The following is a 22,123-nucleotide window of genomic DNA, read 5'->3' on the forward strand; positions in this document are numbered from 1 at the left end:
AAGGTTTATGTACTGGCCTCTATGGATCTAATTTGAACAATATCTCCGACGCTTATTCTACTACAAGGTCTTCATCATTTCTTTATCTTATTTGTTTTCAGGGTTATTTGATTAAAAGGGTCTCACAAAACCCAATTTTTGGAATTTAACCTCCCACGTTTTTTTTTTATCATTTGGATAAAAATGCCTTTATTATATTTTTGTAAAAATAATTATTATTTTTAAAACATACACTTAAATACTTGAAATAAAAAAAAGAGCATTTATATAAAAAAAATGAGTTACTTTAAAAAATAAAAAACATGAGATGAGTTAGATTTTCGATTTAGGAATTATTTCATTATTTTTAACCAAATATTTTTATTTTTAATTCAAACTGATATCCAGAGATACTCCCAAAATGATTTTAAAAAGCATGAAAATCGAATGGCCAACACCATTTGAACGGACTGGTTTGGGTTTATTATTTCTAGCGTCTTTTTAATAAGAGCGCGTGGCATACTTACCTTAACTCTTAAAAGAAAACACGTTGAAAATATTTTTAGAACTTTTTGTTTTCTCTTTAGAAAAATTGTTCCAAATTTCTTGTATTTTTAGAATACTTATATCAAATTTAAGAAGCTAAAAGTAAAAAAAACAACAAAAACAAAAAGCCAACATATACTTCTGAAAAATACAAAAAAAAAAATGTCTAATTATTAAAAACATGGAGGTAAATCAGTGCAGGTTCTGTTCCTTGTGTTTGATGAACTTCTAGTTTTGAGAAGAAACTTCAGAAAAGATGGCAAAAATGGGAGTTGATTTGGGAAAGAAATCCTTTTATGCCCCACTTGGTTAAAAGGTCAAAAGGGTCTCTATAAATGGGAAACGGTGTGTTCTTGTTAAGCTGTTGGGAAACGGGGTGTTCTTGCTAAGCTGTGGTGTCCTTTTCTTCCTGCCTCTATGGCCGCACCATTCTTTTGTCCATCAATTATAAATAGGAATTGCATATAAATAAAGAAAGAGAACAAGAAAGGGAGAAATGCAAACTCAAGATTTGTAATGGTGGGGTTCAATCCCGACCTACATCCACTCTCCTTGCTTTAATCCCAAGCGCTCGTCTAATTTCAATCCCAAGCTCTCCTTTAACTTCAATCCTAATGCATTATATTAAGGCTTACAAATCAAGGCCTTAAGCTTTACACTTGATTAATAGGCTCCAATGAACACCTGTAATTTTCTTCAGAAAAAAGTTTCACTCTTAAACTCCTCAAGTGATACCTGCACTTGAATTCACCTCACGAGATTCACAATAAAATGAATTTCTCGTTACAAATTCCTAATTTACAAATTTTTGCTAAGAATACAAAGAAAACTAGAATTGATTAGGTATACTAATAATAAAATGTTTGTTAAGTTTAATGCACTCAAAATATTTTCCTAAGACTCAAGAGATGATTGAATAGCAATTTGAAACTCTTCTCTTATTTATAAAAAGAAGTATAGAGTCTGTATAGAGAAGTTAAAAGGTCAAATTAGTCGATTCTTATAATCGAACATTTGTGTGGTCATCCACATATTAACCATTGGAGTATTTAATGAGGTGTAGAGAGTCGATGAAGGTCAAAAAACATATGTGAATTACCAAGTGGTCATCTATATTACCAAGCGGTTGTCTTAGTGGACTTTCACATGGCTTCTCGGAGCCAAAAATCACTTCTCGAGGTAAGTAGTTGTCCAGGAGGATTCTTATTTTTCGCCTATTAGTCATTTTGTCCCAAAACAAAGCACATGAATGATCGCCTAGACATCCACATGACAACTGGATGACCACTGGTCATCCACACGTAATAGCACAATATTTTTTAAAGTTCATACATGTTTTGGGGTTAGACCTTTTTTACCTCACTCATATGAATGTAGACCACTTTCTAACAAAGTCTTAATTGATATTTTAAGAATTTTTCAAGTCCAAAGAATTTCAGACATTTTTTACCTAACTCATGAATGTATACCACTTTCTAACATAGTCTTAATTGATATTTTAAGAATTTTTCAAGTCTAAAGAATTTCGATTAAGTTGATGATGTTTTTAAGCACCTTAAAAAAATTTCATGAAAAATTTGAGGTCCAAGTTAGTCTCCTAGGCTTGGTAGGTCTTTTCATTCACAAAAAGATTTCATCCAAATTATACAAGTATAAAACCTTATAAACCTATGGATGAATGTTTTGGTGTTTAACAAAAATATGCAATACTAACATAGTACACCCATCATCTTACATCAAGTATCCTAATGATAAACTTGATAAACCTTTTCTTCATTCTCCCTAAAGTTCTCTTTTGCTCCATTTATCTTCTTCTTAGTGTTTCAAGGAGATCTCCTTGCCTATCAAACTTAAATATAATCATTAGATCAAAACCTTATTTTGTTATTATAAAAATATGAGATTATACAAAAACTTGGTCTAACATTTTTTATATTTTCCTGGCAATGTGGTTTGAGTCCGTAAACAGGTGGAAGGGCTATGGAGGATCTTGTCAGAGGGGGTTTTATACAGGTACACTTGCCAAGTTAGCACTTCTGTGTATTGAAAAAGTTTCTAGCATGATCATAATCCACATTTTGTTAAATGTAATTGACCTTTCAATCTTTGGCAGTTGACCAGAAAACATGACTTTGAAGAAGTATCAGGCCGTTGCATTACACTTTTAATGCTTCTTCCTATACATGTTTCTAAACTGGACTATTAATTGAAAGATTATTGGACCAAATTTACTTTGATGCTTCTAATTTCAAGCTTAAAGTTGTTCAAGTAAAACTGAAGCCAATAAAAGGAGATGGTGTTATTTGATTGTTGAAATTTCAGGGCTCAAGGGGTTGGCTCAACCCTTGATTTTTGTGTCCTTACAACATACATAACGTCGACCCGTCAAAATTGGATTTTTTAAGGTATTTTGGAATTTCAACATATCCATATTTTGGAAAAACTCTATAGTGATTGGCTTCTTAAAATAAATTTAAAATAAAATTTCATTATTTAAAAATGAAAATTTGATAAATTATTTTGTTCATATTGCATGATTTTTATTATTCTGCTTGATATCCAAGCAGTAACAATTAACATGAGGCTCTGATTTCTAACATAATCTGAGCCACATAAACTAATGTCTGGAAGAGAAGCGAGTGCAATATATTTTGGCATGAAGATGCCCCACAATCTTTGGATAATGGTTTTGAAAATGAATGAGGGCCTTATATATATTATGAGAAAAATAACAATGAACACAATTTTTTAATTATTTATTTACAAAATATATTGTTGAATACAGGATTCCCATCAGGATGCTGACAAACCAATTAATTAACGCGCAAAGACAACGACACTCCAACGTCTATTTAATAATATCTTAGACAATAAAACATCGTATGACAATCTAAACAACTAGGATTGATAAATGATCATGGGAAAGCTTATTTTAGTAAGGCGTACATGCACCTTCTGAAATATAAAACTAGTAATGATCAAGCAGCCATGTTGAACGTTGGATCGATGAAGGAGCTGGCCCCGTTGAATGTTGGTCATCCATGCTTAGTCATGGAAACAGTGACATTTACGAACTCAGTCGTCTCTCTGGACATGCGATCAGCAACAATCTGTTGGTACCTGCTGAACACTTCCTCTATTATTCCATCATCTAAGTGGCTTACAAGCAATGGCTCCGCCGCTGCTCTCATCAGCTTGGCCACATTGTACCCACTTTATGAGCATCTGATGGGCAGAACTCACCGTGAGTTCACTTGAGAAACCTCCAGCCTATTTATGGTAAAGGATCCTTCCTTTCCAACTTCACGTTTTACTTCAGTTGGGGATGGTGTATAATGAGGAAGATCGAAGGAATCCATTTTCTCCACGTTTTTTCAAAAAGTACTTTTCAAAATTTTCTTTTAGTGATAAAAATATTATTATTTTTATCATTATATACATGTTTATTTATTCTTTAGTCTTGAAAATTATTGTTTTATTATATTTTTCCTTGTTTAATTAATTTTCAAAATTTTTAATCATGATAAAAAATATCGTTATTTTTTTCTAATACACTATAATAATATAATAATATTTATAATGCCCTTTTTAATAATTTATTAAAATTAAAAACGTTTTTATTATTATGTTACACGGTACCAAAACACATTATTAGAATAATTTTAGTTAGAGCATGTTTTACAATCTTTTTATTTAAAACATTTTTTGTGAAAACATTTTTTTTTTAAATATGTTATTTAAAAAATCATTTATCAAGTATTTTTTTTGAATAATTAATTTAAATAAATTTTCAATTTTGTAGAAATGCTTTTTAAAATAATTTGGAGAGTGTTTTAGTGATTTTAAGAAATATTTTTGATATTTTTAATATTTAAATGATAAAAAATTTTAAGTGTTAAAAAAATTAAAAATACTTTTTAAAAACACTATCAAACAACTCTTGATTTTTTTTTTTTTTTATCAAAAACACTTTTTATATTATAAGTGTTTTCTAAACGTAATATCAAATGGAATCTTATATTTTTATAGAACGGTTCTGACATACTAGTGATGGATAAAATGCTCAAGAGGCTGGGGGCCTCTGAGTCGGTTCTTTATGGAATTTTTTAATAATTATTATTTATCATTGTATGAGTGATTTACAAAACTACCCAAATGGGCCAAATCTTGAGTCGTTAATTATACCTAGCCTCTTAGGTAATGACCAGCTTACATCTACTTCGTCTGTTGCTTTCCATAAAGTGGGCTGCGGAATGTGATTAGTTGACTTAAATATGAATCGTACCAGATACCAAATCAAAAATTAAACCATTTTTTGAGCCAATTAGCTCTAATGTTCTCTACAGTGATAATAACATCAACTACTAGTAAACAACCATTACAAAACAACCACACCTAATACACAAAGCCGTCTATTTCCATTGCCTTTGGAAGTCGAAACAAGAAGCTAAATGTAAAAGAGGGTTGAATCCAACAAAATCCCTGGATTAAATTAATACGAATATTAGTGGTAGATAAATGTAGACAATGGAAGAGGGACAAGCCTTAGAAAATGTGTACAAGGGGGTGAAGAATCCAAAGATCCATGACAGAAGCCAATCTTTCTCCATAAATTGTCGCCAAATGCCACTTTAGTCTTATGATTGAGTTTGAAAGGGAGAGTCCATGGCTCAGAGGACCGTCTTGAAGGTTGATATTTGGTGCCCAAAATGCCAGAAGAAGCTCCTCCAAGCAGTCTCTGGATTAGAAGGTGAGATCAAATCCCATCCTTCCCTTTCTTAACTTTTAAAATACTTGAATAAATGCTAATCAAGAAAACTTTTATTTATTTATTTTTTCCCATATTAGAAGGTTATAGAGATGCCTCAAATCCATTTCTTTTTTTTTTCTTTTTTTTTGTGGGGGTGGGGGAGGGGAATTGCAGGTGTGAATACAATTGACATTGACGCAACCAAAGGTTTATTGACAGTAACCGGTGAGGCAGACCCTTATGAAATTATAGTTCGTGCTAGGAAGGCTTGCAAACACGCTGAAGTGGTGACTATTGGGCCTCCACCTGCTCCCCCAAAGAAGCCCGAAAAAGAGAAGCCCGATAAAAAGGTCCCCCCGTCTGACAACTGCCGTATGTGTCAGCGTTTTGCTGTCATCCATTTGGACCAGTGGGACGAGCCCAACGTTACATGCTCTATCCTGTAACTCCACCCCATGCCCATTCATGAGCATTTTATTTTGCAATTTGTAAATTTTGTGTGAAATTTAATGATTGAAGTGTAACTCCGTGTTGTACAAAACAAATTAGAAATTGGGTTCCTAGTCCAGCACATCCAAATTTCTGGCTGAATCCACATTAACGTTTTTTAATTGGGCTTAAAATCGATTCCATTTATTGTGTCATTCCAATCCAGTGGGCCCATCCGGATTAATCAAACCCAAACCAAACCACAGTGTTGGGCCGTGGCAAGGGCTGAGTTGGCCGGCCCAAAATAGATAAAGTGACTCAAGAGTCAGAGATGATGATGCCAGCATGGCTCATGAGTCCTGGCAGTGGCCGCTGGAACCACCGCTTCCGAGTTTTGGACCTCCTACCAACTACCAAGTACCAACGACCCATAGATAAAAGGTTTATGTACCGGCCTCTGCAGATCTACCTTCCTTCCTCGACTTTTGTATATATATTTGAGGACCGAATCCGATCTCCACAACATACTAAGCTGCATCCTCTTTGTAACTACTTAGAAACCCTAACCAAATTTGCGAGTTTCAAATGGCAAATCCAGATGGCGCTCCCCGAGTTTTCTGCATTGGAACTGCCGACACGAAGCTGGAGGAGATCCGATTCTTGGCCGAGTCTGTTCGATCCAGTTTGAACAATTTCTCCAACACTTCTTCTACTACCAAGGTCTTCCTCATTTCTTTATCTTCTTAGTTTTTAATTCAAGCTGATATCCAGAGATCCTCGGAAAATGATTTTTAAAAAGCATGAAAATCGGATGGCCAGCGCCATTTGTTCGGGTTTATTATTTCCAGCGTTTTTTTAGTAACGGCGCGTGGCATACTTACCTTTCTGTTTTCTCTTTAGAAAAATTGTTCCAAATTTCTTGTATTTTTAGAATACTTATATCAAATTTAAGAAGCCAAAAGTAAAAAAATAAAAAATAAAAAACAAAAAGCGAACATATACTTCTGAAAAATACAAAAAAATAAAAAATGTCTAATTATTAAAAACATGGAGGTAAATCGGTGCAGGTTCTGTTCCTTGTGTTTGATGAACTTCTAGTTTTGAGAAGAAACTTCAGAAAAGATGGCAAAAATGGGAGTTGATTTGGGAAAGTCATCCTTTTATGCCCCACTTGGTTAAAAGCTCAAAAGGGTCTCTATAAATGGGAAACGGTGTGTTCTTGTTAAGCTGTTGGGAAACGGGGTGTTCTTGCTAAGCTGTGGTGTCCTTTTCCACCTGCCTCAATGGCCGCACTGATTCTTTTGTCCATCAATTTTCACCTATAGTTTATAATCTCGCCATGGAAGAACGGTATGGGAAACCAACCACGCTGGGTTCCACTCAGGCTCCTTTTCAGCAATAATAAAAAGTAATAATTCTTACCAACGTAAAATAAACACCGAAAGAGGATAAATTGGATATTTATCATTTTTTTGCAATTATAATAGAAATTAATTATGATGGGTATAAGAGACGAAAAAAAACAATGATATGATAAAATTATAAATAGGAATTGCATATAAATAAAGAAAGAGAACAAGAAAGGGAGAAATGCAAACTCAAGATTTGTAATGGTGAGCTCAATCCCGACCTACATCCACTCTCCTTGCTTTAATCCCAAGCTCTCCTCTAATTTCAATCCCAGGCTCTCCTTTAGCTTCAATCCTAATGCATTATATTAAGGCTTACAAATCAAGGCCTCAAGCTTTACACTTGTAATTTTCTTCAAAAAAAAGTTTCACTCTTAAACTCCTCAAGTGATACCTGCACTTGAATTCACCTCACGAGATTTACAAAATAATGAATTTCTCATTACAAATTCCTAATTTACAAATTTTTGCTAAGGATACAAAGAAAACTAGAATTGATTAGGTATACTAATAATAAAATGTTAGTTAAGTTTAATGCACTCAAAATATTTTCCTAAGGTTCAAGAGATGATTGAATAGCAGTTTGAAACTCTTCTCTTATTTATAAAAGAAGTATAGAGTCTGTATATAGAAGTTAAAAGGTCAAATTAGCCATTAGAAGGAAGTTTCTTAGAATTGAATATTTGTGTGGTCAACCACATACTAACCATTGGAGCCTTTAATGAGGTGTAAAGAGTCGATGAAGGTCAAAAAGCATATGTGAATTTCTAGGTGGTCATCTATATTGCCAAGCGGTTGTCTTAGCGGACTTCCACATGGCTTCTAGTAGCCAAAAATCACTTCTCGAGGTAAGTAGTTGTCCAGGTGGATGTCCATTTTGCTCCTACTAGTCATTTTGTCCCAAAACAGAGCACATGAATGACCTCCTGGACATCCATATGACAATTGGATGATCACTGGTCATCCACACGTGCTCTAGCACAATATTTTTTAAAGTTCATACATGTTTTGGGGTTAGACCTTTTTTACCTAAGGCATATGAATGTAGACCACTTTCTAACATAGTCTTAACTAATATTTTAAGAACTTTTCAAGTCTAAAGAATTTTAGACATTTTTTACCTAACTCATGAATGTAAACCACTTTCTAACATAGTCTTAATTGATATTTTAAGAAATTTTCAAGTCTAAAGAATTTTGGTTAAGTCGATGATGTTTTTAAGAACCTTAAAAAATGTTCATGAAAAGTTTGAGGTCCAAGGTAGTCTCCTAGGCTTGGTAGGTCTTTTCATCCTCAAAAAGATTTCATCCAAATTATACAAGTATAAAACCTTATAAACCTATGGATGAATGTTTTGGTGCTTAAAAAAAATATGCAATCACCCATCATCTTACATCAAGTATCCTAATGATAAACTTGAGAAACCTTTTCTTCATTCTCCCTAAAGTTCTCTTTTGCTCCATTTATCTTCTTCTTGACGTTTCAAGGAGATCTCCTTGCCTATCAAACTTAAATATAACCATTGATCAAAACCTTGTTTTGTTATTATAAAAATATGAGATTAACCAAAAGTTGGTCTAACATTTTCTATATTTTCTTGGCAATGTGGTTTGAGTCTGTATATAAGATTTTTAGTTTTTGGATTCTCTATAGCTTGTGATTTTTAAAGGTATATGACATGTCTATGGAAATGACAGGTACAAGTGACAGTTGTTGATGTATCTACCCACCAAAACGAGATTGACAGTGTGGGGGATTTTATATTTGTACCCAGAAAGGATATCCTCTCTTGCTATTTTGGGTCTATGGAACAAACACCTGGCCCACTGCCAGAGGACAGAGGCAAAGCTGTTGGCATAATGAGTAAAGCACTTGAACATTACCTTAAGAAAGCTCAGAAGGATCATGTTCTTGCTGGAGCAATTGGTATTGGAGGAAGTGGAGGCACATCTATTATATCATCTGCTTTTAAATCTGTTCCCATTGGAATGCCTAAGATTATTGTATCAACTGTAGCTAGTGGTCAAACTGAACCTTATGTTGGCACCTCAGATTTAATATTATTTCCATCAGTAGTGGATGTATGTGGGCTTAACAATGTAAGTAGGGTTGTTTTATCAAATGCTGGTGCTGCTTTTGCTGGAATGGTGATTGGAAGGCTCCAGGCATCCAGAGATTCTTTAAATAGTAATGAAAAGTTTACTGTTGGCGTAACCATGTTTGGAGTGACAACTCCATGTGTAAATGCTGTCAAAGAAAGATTGGTTAAAGAAGGATATGAGACTCTGGTTTTCCATGCCACTGGAACAGGTGGAAGGGCTATGGAGGATCTTGTCAGAGGGGGATTTATACAGGTACACTTGCCAAGTTATCTCTACTGTGCATTGAAAAAGTTTCTAGCATGATCATAATCCACATTTTGTTAAATGTAATTGTCCTTTCAATCTTTGGCAGTTGACCAGAAAACATGACTTTGAAGAAGTATCAGGCCATTGCATTACACTTTTAATGCTTCTTCCTATACATGTTTCTAAACTGGACTATTAATTGAAAGATTATTGGACCAAATTTACTTTGATGTGTCTAATTTCAAGCTTAAAGTTGCTCAAGTAAAACTGAAGCCAATAAAAGGAGATGGTGTTATTTGATTGTTGAAATTTCAGGGCTCAAGGGGTTGGCTCAACCCTTGATTAGGCTTACTTGACCTGGAACCAAGAATGTGTCTTAGTACCATTGAATGGAACTTTGTTTGAGATAAGGAGGTAGTTGAAATGTCAATGATCTGAACATGAAATGCTTGTTATTTTCCGTTTTTTTGTGTGTACTTTATCAAATTAATATAAGCACTCAGAGTTAATCATTAATTATCTGGTTTATGTATATGATCATTTGTTCTTTTGATAAACCTCAACTCGAAAAAGAGAGTTTATTTAGTAGTTTGTCTAGTATTTAATATTTTTACATTCTCGCTTCTTATCTATAAAATACCCCTCAAGATTTGGCTATAGATCATCGATTTAACTGCCTCTAACTTCTGGATGAACCTAACCTTGGTACTAACCGGTGTCAATTAAATCCATTTTTGTGTCCTTACATCATACATAACCTTATCTTTTATTTTATTCAGGGTGTTTTGGACATCACAACAACAGAGGTTGCGGATTATGTAGTTGGAGGTGTCATGGCTTGTGACAGTTCCCGCTTTGATGCCATGATAGAGAAGAAGATCCCTTTAGTTGTGAGTGTGGGAGCATTGGATATGGTGAATTTTGGAACCAAGACTACCATACCTTCTCATTTACTGAAAAGAAATATTCATGTACATAATGAGCAGGTATTGGGGTCTCTTCATGGTTTTTCTCATCTTTAACTCTGTTCCAGCTAGGTTGATTCATTAAACATATGCACCCTAATTTTAGCATGATATAATCCTTGTGTATATTTTATTATTGCCATGCCTCTGTTCTCAAGACTTTAAAATTGACAGTGTCATAGTCAGTCTTTTATGGAGATGATATGTTTAATTTCATTAATCATGCCATGTGACTGACCGAAGGGAGTGATAAAGCATGTGTTTCTTCTCTGGATAATTGAACAAAATACTTAATATACTAGATTTGACTCCGTATCTGTTTTCTAATATATCTGCGACTCAGATTACTTAGGTTATGAGAGATGCCTTTTACATGGATTTCTCATTGCTTGTTGTTTGCAGGTATCTCTTGTTCGAACTACGGAAGATGAAAACAAGAAATTTGCTGGCTTTATAGCAAACAAACTGAACAAAGCATCATCAAAGGTTCGTGTTTGCCTTCCACAGAAAGGTATCTCTGCTTTGGATGCACCAGGGAAGCCCTTTTATGATCCTGAGGCTACCGTTACTCTAATAAAGGAACTACAGAAGCTTATTCAGACAAATGAAGATCGACAGGTACCATTATTGCATATCAGATGGTGTCTATGGCAATTTCCATCCTTCTCTGTCTGCCTGGGTTTGATGGAATGATTCCATTTATGGATCATCTTGATTTTTCTTCTAAATTGGAAGTTGTGTATGATAGGTAGAGGTGTATCCTTACCATATTAATGACCCTGAGTTTGCGAACACATTGGTTGATTCATTTCTGGAGATCAGAAAAAGGCATTCCGAAGATGCTGATCCTCGTAAAATTGCTGCTTTTGTACCCAATCAAGACCTTCATGAAGATTCTATTTCTAAACCGAATTTGTTGGGCAATGAAACAATTTGTTACAGCCCAAGTGATTTTCCTGATGCGAGGCCAGGTTAGAGTTTGTACACTTTTTCTATATTCATAATTAGCAACTTCTTGAATTCATATTTATATCCATTCTTTAAATTCATCCATCAGTAACTTCAAGATTATTAAAGATATATTTCAGATTACACTTGCATTGATGTCATTACCTTAGTTCATGTCTTAGATCTTATCACAAGTTTGCAAGAACAATACACAAACACACACACATTGATCACAGTTCTAAATAACATGACAACAACAACAACAGCAAATTCATGGATGAATCTATCTTTTTAACTTTTCTTAATCTATTGCTGTTATTATTTGATATTAGTTTGCAGATATACTTTATTACCTTCTAGGTTTGCAGATATACTTTTCTCATACATGAAATACATCTTCCTCTTGATCAAGAAGAAGGGAAAGAAATAGATCTCCTTCTTCCTTATCAGTTGAAATACTTAAGGGCTATGATGGATTTAAGAAATTTTCTCCTCAGCTAAGGATTGAAATTTCTATGACCCATGAGCACTCTCTTAAGAGAGCAATAATTCTTTAGAGTGATTAGTATGGCAAAATGATTTCTCTTATTTATGTGATCATGCACATCTTTGAGGAGAAATAATTGTTTGGTTGTACATGAATTGAACTTTGGTATTGTGGCTGAGGAAATCTGAACCTGAGTCAATGGTGGTTTTAACTTTTAAGAGGCAGTGTGTACTTATGAGTAAAATGGGAAGCCACTGAAAAATAGTTTTTAACTATCCTCTAGATCCAAGGGAAAAGTGGAACTAATATCCTGGTGTACCAAGTTCTAATCCAGAGTCAATGCTACAGCTGTGGGGGAATCTGCCTGGTTTCTTAGATATGGAAACGCGGCTGAAGTTTCCTGTTATCTGAAAAAATGGGCCTGGGGATATATTTTTGTATTCCATGTTGGTCAGGTACCATTCATTTTTTTCCCCTTCAGGGGAAAAAAAAAAAAAGACAAAACTAAACAAAAGGACCTACTATCTCTTCTGGATGCTGGAATTTGGTATGACTGAAAGTTGTGCCTTTCCCATACTTGTGCACATGTTATGTTGTGTCATCGCAACATATTTACTTGAGGTGCTTTTGAAGTGTCCATGTAATGAAAATAGATATATTCAAATTGTAAGTATAAAATCATGCTGTGATATGTTCATTTAATGTTTGTTTACCCACCACCAATGTTTTTTAATGTTCGGAGACCAGCTGCTTTGGCTGTTAAAAGTCTATTGAAGATTGCAACACAAGCTGAGTGCAGTCTGTGGAGAGCAAAACCATTCTGAGCTGCAAGATGGTTGCTAGTCTTGCCAGAGACTGACCATTAGGGAAAATTGTTGGCTGAAGTTACATTGAACCATGTAATTTTGTTCAAGATTATGCTTCATGAATGAGCTATTGTGGTGACATTGAATTCTTGTAACCATTAGATTTAAATACCTCAAAATGGCATATTGTGCAGAAAATGAGGAGCTTTTTGTTATCCAACTTAGTTGTCAGCATTGTTCTCTCTATATATATAAGCAAATAGAGGATCTAGCATTGTTCTATATCAATATAGACTATGACCTAATCAAAAGTAACTGAATTTATTTTCTCAGAGACCTTGCAAAGAACTAGGTCAATAATACAGCGTCTGAAAGATCAAATAAGTAAAGGGAAACCCATAATAGGAGCTGGTGCAGGAACAGGCATATCTGCAAAGTTTGAGGAAGCTGGTGGTGTGGACTTGATAATTATTTACAACTCGGGCCGCTTTCGGATGGCAGGAAGGGGTTCCTTAGCAGGACTGTTACCTTTTGCTGATGCAAATGCAGTGGTAGTTGACATGGCCAGTGAAGTGTTGCCTGTAAGTATCAACTGCTTGTTTATTCTAGAACTTCTTTAAACAAAAGTCCTTGTCAAATTATCAATTACATCAGATGGAAATATGAATTTACATTTCCTTAACAGATCATCCAGAGTTTGAATTGTTGGGTTCAGCTACTCTCTATTATGCCTTTCCCTCAATTTTCTCAGCCCCTTACCTGCATCCCGTGTCTTGTATTGTTTAAATCTGTCTGGTAACGAAAAGGACATTATTGCATATCAACTGTGGATCATAAGAAGCCTTGATATTGAATGCTGCCAAGTTAAAGAGTTGAGGTATGAGGATGTAAAAGAAAAGGGTTAAACCTGGAGTTGGTCAGCTTAAATGGGAGACAGATGCAGAAAAATTTTGCTAAATTTTGGCTGCCTGAAAATCATTTGATATGTTCACTATATTTTTCCCAGTCATAACCAGTATTTAAAGATTTGTCTGAATTCATACCAGATGATCCAAACAATTGGAAATTTTTGATAAAAATGTATTATTGTTTCATTGATATCAAATTTATTCATTTCCATTCCTTTTTATCTATTATATGAAAGAAATGTTATGGGTGCAAAGATGATGTTGGACTTACCTGCATGGTAATGGTTTTAAATCAACTTCAACCAATGCTTGTGATTTATAAATATGTGTAGGTGGTTAAAGAAGTACCAGTTCTTGCTGGAGTATGTGGAACTGATCCTTTCCGCCGAATGGATTCCTTTTTAAAGCAGTTGGAATCGATTGGATTTGTTGGTGTGCAAAACTTTCCAACTGTTGGACTTATTGATGGTAATTTTAGACAAAATCTGGAAGAGACGGGAATGGGATATGGGTAGGAGCCTAAAAGGTTAAGTTTACTCATTTTCTTGTTATAATTATTTATATATGCTTTCACCAACTGTCATTTATTACTTTTCTCATGGTCAGCTTGGAGGTCCAGATGATTGGAAAGGCACATAAAATGGGTCTCTTGACAACTCCATATGCTTTCAACCGAGATGAAGCTGTGGGAATGGCAAAAGCTGGTGCCGACATTATTGTGGCCCATATGGGACTCACAACATCTGGATCTATTGGTGCAAAAACATCTGTTTCAATTGAGGATAGTGTTGTTCGTGTGCAAGCTATTGCAGATGCTGCACATAGTATTAATCCTGAGGTTATTGTGCTCTGCCATGGAGGTAATCTGAAAGACCTGCTCTTTGTTAGAAAGTCTATTTATCCAGTTTTTCTGAATATAGTAGTGATTTGCTGTATGAAATTTTTAAAATGGATATTTTCTGATGGATCAGGTGAACAATGGTATGAATAATCCCATAGTTTGAATCATAGGAAGGCGATATTGCACCATTTACTGAGGTTTGGGTCCCCATGGAGAGAGTCCTAAGGGCTTGACCATGGAAGGTTCCTCAATTATTAAAAAAAAAAAAAAAAACACACTCACACACACATCAGCTGCAGACAATTACTTTAAAAGCTCATTTTCTTTTGTGCAGGAGTGTAATTCCATCCACCAACAAGAAAACATGACCCATTGCAGGTTCTATTCCTGTGGTTTTGCAATGGGTAGACTTGTAATGGGCATGACCCTCGGAAATTTGGTATAAGTAGATGCACATAGACTCAATTGACCAATAAGAAATCCCTGAGTGTTGTGGAGTTAGTGCTGCTACTTCTAATTGATGGTCTGGGTTTTGACCAGTTAGCTATTACTATCCAATAAACTTGAAGTTCTAAATTGAAAAAGGTTTTTGACACGCATATTTATGGTGATATCATGACTGTTTTTCATTTTTTTCAATCTTTAAATCAATTTCAGTATTATTCTAGTCCTGTTAAAGTGTATTTGTCTTAGGCAGATTAAGTCGGTCAATTTTGGGGTCTGGTTTATTTCTTATGGTTTTTCAGACTGTTCTAACAATATTGGTTGTTTCGATCGATGGTTTACTGGTTATCTATTATTCTTAAGGTTAATCCCCTAGATGACCTGGCAGCTGACCCATTGCCAGCTCTGTGCTAGGAATACATGCATATGTTATTTGTATAGTGCTAGATATTGGAACTAACAGGGAAAAGGGAACCTCCTTGGTAATCAGTATTGGAGGCTGGAGGCTGGAGGCATGCCCCAGGGGAGCAAGTGCCCCCCTTGAAATTTTTGCACAAAGGGAGATTTGATCCTTTTCTCGAGGATGACATATGAATTTCATAAGTTAATAACTAGGCTACACAACAATTTGTTCCTTTTCTGAACCTCCTGGAATCAATACCTAGATTTTGCACCTCCTCACCTCAAATAATATCCTGGCTCTATTAATTCTTTTTCAGAAATGTTGGGTACTGGCTCTTGGATATATCAAACCTTCCAATGCTACGTAGCCAAACCCTGGTCTTCAATCTCCAAGGATGCACAGGCTATCCAATTAAAAATAAAAATTTGTGATAGAGAATCAAACTATTCTTACCCAGCAACATTCAGAAAGATTTTGAAGATTGCTCCTAATTACCTGTGTATCATATCTAACCATATTAGTTTGAAACTTTCATAACCGTAAATTATAATACCTCATAAGTCATTTGTTTGGTGTAACTTGCAGGTCCTATTTCTGGTCCCGAAGAGGCAGAATTCGTATTAAAGAGGACCAAGGGAGTTCATGGATTCTATGGCGCATCAAGCATGGAGAGGTTACCAGTTGAACAAGCTATAACAAGCACAGTCCAACAATACAAATCAATTTGCATAAAGTGAAAGTGCTTTTTGCCTCATCAACCCAGATTCAATATCTTATCCCTGAATGCTTTCTATTCCATATACGCAGGTAAGAACAGGGGAAGGGATCAGATTTGTCCAACTAGTAGCTAGTGTGATAACTTTCGAAATGGAACGTCTGATGTTGGTAAGGAATAAGTTTCATGGCGCAAATAAATATCGGAAAAAAATGTTGCCATTTTTCTTACAGAAAATAAAGCAAATCTATTCATGAAATGGTTCTTTCAAGGAAATTGGCCTGGGCCTGGAATTCTAGTCCTCTTCATTTCATGTTATGTAGTTTCTTTGCAATATAGCTTAACACGTCATGACCATAGTCAGACCAGGGACTCCTGGCATCATGAACACACTTCTACCTGGTTTTTTTCTTCAAAACAAACACAACCTGAAAATTGGTTTCAGGGGAAAACTTTTCCTCATCGCAACTCCCTGCTTATCATAGAAAGATAACAAATCACAGAACTCCGAATCTAATGAATCATGCGCATATCTCTCATAAGCCCTTCATGAGTTTCAAGCATATGCTTCGAAGCCAGTCAGTTTATATGATATCCCTCTTCTTTAGGGTCCTTAAGGTTATGGGGCAGCCACTTCTCAGCCTAGGAATGTGTGCCTTCTTTTCTAGGCAAGGATCTCGATCATCGACTCTCCACCTGCACAACAGAAGGGAAATGTTATTGCCAAGAGGACGAAAGGATGAACAGGGTAATGAGTCATGATATAAAATTGCCTCACTTGAATCCACTGGTCAGCCGGCTTAAGAACACCAACATTGTCATTTTGGCCATATTAATTCCTAGGCAGGTTCTTGGTCCTGATCCAAAAGGCATGAAGCTGTATGGCTTTGGCACTTCCTGCAGACATGATGATATGTATACCTTATTAGATGTTCATAGCTTAATGTGAATCCTAAAACAGCAAATTAATAGCAGGCTGGATGTTACTACATCAAATCTCGAAGGATTGAATCGCATAGGGTCCTTGTACAGACTATGGTCGAAGTGTATGTAAGTCGCATCAATGTTGAGGTGCCATCCTTTTTTTATTTCAAAACCTGCCATCGGGTAATATCAATCTAGTTGATGCCATTTACATGAGAAGAACAATTACTATTAGAAAATAAAAAAAATACTGCTTTGGTAGTTTTATCTGGTTAAAGAAGCTTTAGTAAGAAAGGTGCATTTTCAATATAAATCAAGTTGGTGTCTTTCATATTAAGACCATAAAATCTTCTCCCAAATGGCCTTTATATGTAACTATCAACTTCTAATCATGTAGATATTATTCATTTTGGGTCCGATAGATCCTCACACCTTAAAAACATATTTACAAAGTTAAGAGGAATTCATAGATGTATAGCATCAGAAACTTTTTCTTTTATCCAACGTGAAATATCACAATAAAGCTTTAACTAGAAGAACTAAAAGAAAAACTTGCCTTCAATTCTGCAGTCATTAAGTGCAACACGAGGAAACCACAATAAAACATTTGACATTCTCAATGTTTCCTTCACAACCTGACAAATTAATTAGTAAAAACATCGACATCATTCTATATAAATACAACAAAGAGGTTAGAAAATCAAGAACATTATCAGTATTCAGTATAATTGTTTGCTTGACGAATATCCCACAACACCCCACATACATAAACAAGGTTACCAGCTGGTTTAGTTTTTCTGACCTGTAAGCCATAGCACATGCTGTTTAGATCTTCAAGGGTAAGTAAGGCTCCTTCTGCTTTGTTTCTGATTATTGACAGTTGCTCTTCCTGTTAGTTCATAAGAATGTTAGCCGACCTTTAGTAAGTACTGAATATTGATATCAAGTAACTGAAAGGCACTATAATTTTTTTTTCATGTGTAATTGTTTGAAGGATGTTGGACTGTGAAGTTTGAATAAGTTTTATTGTGTTTTATTCAAAACGTCGGGTCGAACTTTTTGTTGAGCTAGTGGGGATTTAACTGCCTGATCAGGTTATAGAGGTTAAAGGGAATAGTGTTCCTAAAGATTTTTTTTTTTTTTTTTTTAATTTTATGTAATGAATGGCCAACTTACCCTCATTATATATTGAACCATGTTATATTTTTACGGTTTTTTAGTGAGTGGCCACAATTGAAAGGAGTTTTTTGAGGGTTTTATTATTGTACTTTTTTTTTTTTTTCTATTACTGGATTCTTGAGTGTTTGTGTGTGGAAGTTGTTAAAGTGGAAGCCAGTGGAAATTATTCTTTTCCAAGGTTGCTTCCAGATGGGGATCAAGTTGTAGGATAGTGTGTATATATTATCCAGATTCTCACCCTTAGCCTGTCCTGGACTTCTTCGTTTTCATCCAAGAACTTGACACTCCACATCATTGCAGCCGCAGTGGTGGTTTGTCCTGCAATTATCAGTGTTAATAGGTTATCCATAATCTCTGAGTCTTCAAGCTTTTCACTGGGCGGGTATGAATCCCGTTGTAACATGGACTGCAAGAAGTCATCAGAGTACTCCTTTCCACTTCGCCTGCTGCTAATCATCTCTCCAAAGGTTTCCATTAGACGTTTTCTTGCCTGCTTAAACTATTTTCGTTAATATTGTGGAGTTGAAGGCAAAATTAAGCTTTGATTGGATACTATAAATTGCATGCTCTTCCCCAAGTAATACTCAGCCTAGTTTACAAATTACTGGGCCCCTTTTCTTAATTAAGAGCTGTCTCATCACAAAACCCAGGTTATTGCAAACAAAATCCCCTCCCTCTCCTCACTAACAAGAGAATTAGAAGGGAAAATGACAATTTTACCTTGATACCTTTGTAGTATCTGGTGCCAGGGATCATGAGAGGAAATGACAACATAGCATTGGAAACATACGTGCAGTCTCTCTCAATCTCTTGTAGCAAGGGAGCCTCGGTGACACTTATTAGCATGTTGCATATTGCATCAAATGCTATCTGGGTATTACCAAACATTTCCAGAGAACTAGGTTAGTACGTAAGTGGACTAATTAACAATATTAATTATCATTTTGTCTAGTTTGATACTTGTTTTTGGCTTTTCTGTGTTAAAAATGGATGTGATAGTTCCAAAGAAGCATAATTAACCACATAGCGCAATACTGAGGCAATAGTATGTGACTGGTGAACTTACCATTTACGGATAAGCAGAGATAACCACAACAAAAAAGGCCGAAAACAACAAGTCAAGCGATTGACTAGGATGTTAATACCTTCATACAGAAGTCGAACACTACAAAGCTTTTCCCCCCTTCTTCTAATTTGTTGAGTCTTTGGTACAGCATGTTGTCGAATTCCATGACAAACTTGGACAAAGAATTCATGGAGAAAGGATCTGATAGAAGACGCCTAATCCTTTTGTGACTCTCTTGAGGAACACATAGCAAGCTCTTCTTGCCTACAACATCTGCCATTGATTTCACATAACCCTTATTGAAAAGCACCAAATCATTAGCGAAAATCGTTTTTGCTCCATCAGTAGTTGGGACAAACACATGGACCTTGCCAAATATCCTTGTCTTGAACCATTTCCCATGCCTACCTTCATCATAATCATCAAATTAGGAACAGGTTTTCTTAACCAGCAACTGCAACTTTGTGTTCCAAATTAAGAGTATGCATGCCCACAAACTAGGTAAAATTATCAGTGCATGGAGTTACTTGTGCAGATTTCTAGAGAGTAAAAGACACTAGGTAAGATTAATGTTGCTGCCAAGAAAAAATAAAAAATAAAAAATAAAAAAAAACAAAAATCCAAAACCCTTTTGGAGAAAGAATAGAATCATGATGGATAAGAAACGAAGAATTAGACTACGTATGATTGTTGTTTTCCACAGCTTCTCAAGTGCTGCTGCTTTACAGCTCTTGGCTTCATCATGGGAGGAGAAGCCAAACAGCTTTAGCAAAGAACATTGGCAGGCAATGTATATGTGGAATTAATATTGACAACAGTAGAAGAGGATCACTAACCACAGTCGTCTTAGCCTCACAAAATCATAGCATCCTTTTGTACTACCAGTGGCTGATAGAAAAGAGAAGGTTTCACCCAGAAGCGGCAACCCCAGACGACCAGGAATAACACTTTTCTCACTTGTGAATCTTCTCAATGCTTTTTGGACAATAAGCATTACTCCTAAGGAGAACACTGCAACCATCATAATTTCGATATGGTTCTGTTCAAGGAAGACAAGCTTGTTCCTAGGTAGATTAATCATCTTTAGCTTTCCTTGAGGCAGTCAACAGACTAAGAAAAAGGAAGATTGAAGATGTAATGAATCACAGTTCAAACAACACACTGTATATATAGATAAATGGAAGTCGAAGCCTAAGGAGAGACACTTCAGATCATCTATTGTATCAAAATGTGGAGCATCCTAGGAAGAGGTGAAGAAACAAAAATGTTCAAAGTGGTGAAGAAAAACAAGCTCTTCCTGATGAAATAAACTCATTCCTTGTCCTAAAATGGGCAAATTGACTCTGAGTTAAGCATTAAGCTCCTCTTTAAGGTTGATATAGTAATGATGTGAACCATTGAAAAACTCTATCTCTGAGTGATATTGCACATGCTGCTCCGTAAATGGTAACTGTTGGGACTGATCAGTCACATGTAAAGTGTCAAATCATGTTCAACCACTGAAAAAGGAAATGAATGATTGATGATTGAAGTGTAAATGGGCAGGAAATGAGGTTTTGCTGGAATGGTCTTTCTGGCTTCACGTGCCCATGGAGATGGAAGGACCCACTTGGACATTGGTCATTTGAACTGAGTGGTCCGTCTCATTCTGATTTCTGAAAAAGATTTGAGTCATTTGGGTTACAGTTTAAAACAGCACAATATTAGTGCTTGGGCAAGATTGATAGTTTTCATTCAACAATGGTTAATAACAGCTTGGACTGGTGCCATCCATACCGTTGTGGCACATATCATGCTCAAAATGCCAGTAGAACTGGATGGGCAGGAGGCCCATATGCTTTGATCTAAAGCTGAATCTTTACTTGCAAACAAAATCAGACAAGTGGATCAAAGTATGCGATTTGCTAGTAAATGCATATCAAGTTATGGCCCGCTGCATTTGGTCTTTTGGAAGCATTCATCCAATTCAGATCAAATATTTTGATCAATTTGAAAGCCTATAAGGCAAAACTTTAGCTGTTATAGAAAGGCAGAAAAACATGAAACAGATGCAGGGTTTGGAACGTGATCTATTTCATATCCACAGAGTTTGAGTGAGCCGAAGAGATCTCTCAAAGAAGACCTGGTTCTAATTGCACCATCGGTCCCTCCAACCACGTTGCATGTAACATTATGAAACGAGGGTCTGTGTTCAGCATCCTAGTAAAATCAAACTCTATTAGGAGAATTATGACTAAGGTTTCTTATTTATTATGAGAGGGCTGATGGGTATCAAAGTATGGGAATTCATGGAACAACCCAGAACAGTGAAACATATTGTTTTGAAGGTTATTTAGTTTTCTGACTCAAAAGCGATGTTCAAAATATTCTTGCCAGGAAGCAAAATAAAGAGGGTTTTAATTTTTTGGCTCTCCTTCCAAAAATCGATTCAAAGAGTGGGAACCTGGTTTCCAGCCCATGCCCCTTAGTGGGAGAAAAAAAATCATAAACCAATATGATGGTTCACTTTATAGGGAAAACATTGTCGATTTTTTTTTTTTTTTTCTCACTTCATAAACACGTGATCTATTAAGATATGGCACAACAATTGACTACACCCTCGGTGTGCAGGGATTCAATGAGGTACCATAGTACAACGACCACCATTGAGTTGTTGATAATACAATTCGACTAATTTAAACTATAGTTAATAATACAAATTTATCTCTCATATTTCATTTTGTGTTACAAATCATTACTATGATGTAAATTTCTATTTGATTGCTAAAGTTACTTAGCTATTTTAGGACACATTTATTATATTGCTATAAATGTTTTGTGCATTATTATAAATGATCATCATATTCCAATAGATGAACCATCTAAGTCACTAAGGTCACCTTAGAGACCACCTGCATCAACTACTACCACTAAGCTACGTCCTACTCAAGGTTAAGAAAGAAGTAGTGGGAGACTTAGTCGATGGCCTCAATTACC

The 22,123-nt window shown here is 35.5% G+C and overlaps 3 protein-coding genes across 4 annotated transcripts; 2 read left to right on the plus strand and 1 right to left on the minus strand.

Moving 5' to 3' along the window:
* The first annotated feature begins 5,107 nt into the window (after positions 1–5,107).
* Positions 5,108–5,820, plus strand: LOC117912838 (heavy metal-associated isoprenylated plant protein 43-like). Its single transcript, XM_034827581.1, has 2 exons — positions 5,108–5,275; positions 5,450–5,820. Exons 1-2 carry the CDS (start codon positions 5,191–5,193, stop codon positions 5,719–5,721), a joined length of 357 nt encoding a protein of 118 aa, XP_034683472.1. The 5' UTR covers positions 5,108–5,190; the 3' UTR covers positions 5,722–5,820.
* A 238-nt stretch (positions 5,821–6,058) lies between these two features.
* Positions 6,059–16,237, plus strand: LOC117912835 (toMV susceptible protein tm-1(GCR26)). The gene is made up of 9 exons (XM_034827577.1): positions 6,059–6,424; positions 8,811–9,467; positions 10,241–10,447; positions 10,829–11,044; positions 11,175–11,397; positions 13,001–13,248; positions 13,908–14,086; positions 14,182–14,435; positions 15,849–16,237. Exons 1-9 carry the CDS (start codon positions 6,290–6,292, stop codon positions 15,998–16,000), a joined length of 2,271 nt encoding a protein of 756 aa, XP_034683468.1. The 5' UTR covers positions 6,059–6,289; the 3' UTR covers positions 16,001–16,237.
* A 128-nt stretch (positions 16,238–16,365) lies between these two features.
* LOC117912836 (abscisic acid 8'-hydroxylase 1-like) lies at positions 16,366–21,520 on the minus strand. Of its 2 annotated transcripts, none has more exons than XM_034827579.1 (9): positions 19,984–21,520; positions 19,227–19,551; positions 18,802–18,951; positions 18,320–18,571; positions 17,705–17,791; positions 17,459–17,528; positions 16,969–17,075; positions 16,757–16,875; positions 16,366–16,674 (listed from the first exon to the last, which is right to left on the minus strand). In XM_034827579.1, exons 1-9 carry the CDS (start codon positions 20,226–20,228, stop codon positions 16,563–16,565), a joined length of 1,467 nt encoding a protein of 488 aa, XP_034683470.1. In that variant the 5' UTR covers positions 20,229–21,520; the 3' UTR covers positions 16,366–16,562. The 2 variants fall into 2 exon arrangements, with proteins under 2 accessions (XP_034683470.1, XP_034683469.1); XM_034827578.1 differs by having other exon boundaries at positions 17,459–17,537.
* Positions 21,521–22,123: the final 603 nt, after the last annotated feature.

The sequence above is a fragment of the Vitis riparia genome, chromosome 4 (genome assembly GCF_004353265.1).
Source record: "Vitis riparia cultivar Riparia Gloire de Montpellier isolate 1030 chromosome 4, EGFV_Vit.rip_1.0, whole genome shotgun sequence".
Lineage (NCBI taxonomy): Eukaryota > Viridiplantae > Streptophyta > Magnoliopsida > Vitales > Vitaceae > Vitis > Vitis riparia.

Bases quoted from the DNA above. Each gene is read 5' to 3' on its own strand.
- LOC117912836 (XM_034827578.1), bottom strand. From the start codon at position 20,228: ATGATTAATCTACCTAGGAACAAGCTTGTCTTCCTTGAACAGAACCAT. The intron at 18,572-18,801 runs GTAAAATTGTCA...TAGTTTAAGCAG, and splicing joins GATACTACAAAGGTATCAAG to GCAAGAAAACGTCTAATGGA. The intron at 17,076-17,458 runs GCAAGTTTTTCT...ACCCGATGGCAG, and splicing joins TAATGACTGCAGAATTGAAG to GTTTTGAAATAAAAAAAGGA.
- LOC117912835 (XM_034827577.1), top strand. From the start codon at position 6,290: ATGGCAAATCCAGATGGCGCTCCCCGAGTTTTCTGCATTGGAACTGCC. The intron at 6,425-8,810 runs GTCTTCCTCATT...TGGAAATGACAG, and splicing joins ACACTTCTTCTACTACCAAG to GTACAAGTGACAGTTGTTGA. The intron at 14,436-15,848 runs GTAATCTGAAAG...TGTAACTTGCAG, and splicing joins TATTGTGCTCTGCCATGGAG to GTCCTATTTCTGGTCCCGAA.
- LOC117912838 (XM_034827581.1), top strand. From the start codon at position 5,191: ATGGCTCAGAGGACCGTCTTGAAGGTTGATATTTGGTGCCCAAAATGC. The intron at 5,276-5,449 runs GTGAGATCAAAT...GGGGAATTGCAG, and splicing joins AGCAGTCTCTGGATTAGAAG to GTGTGAATACAATTGACATT.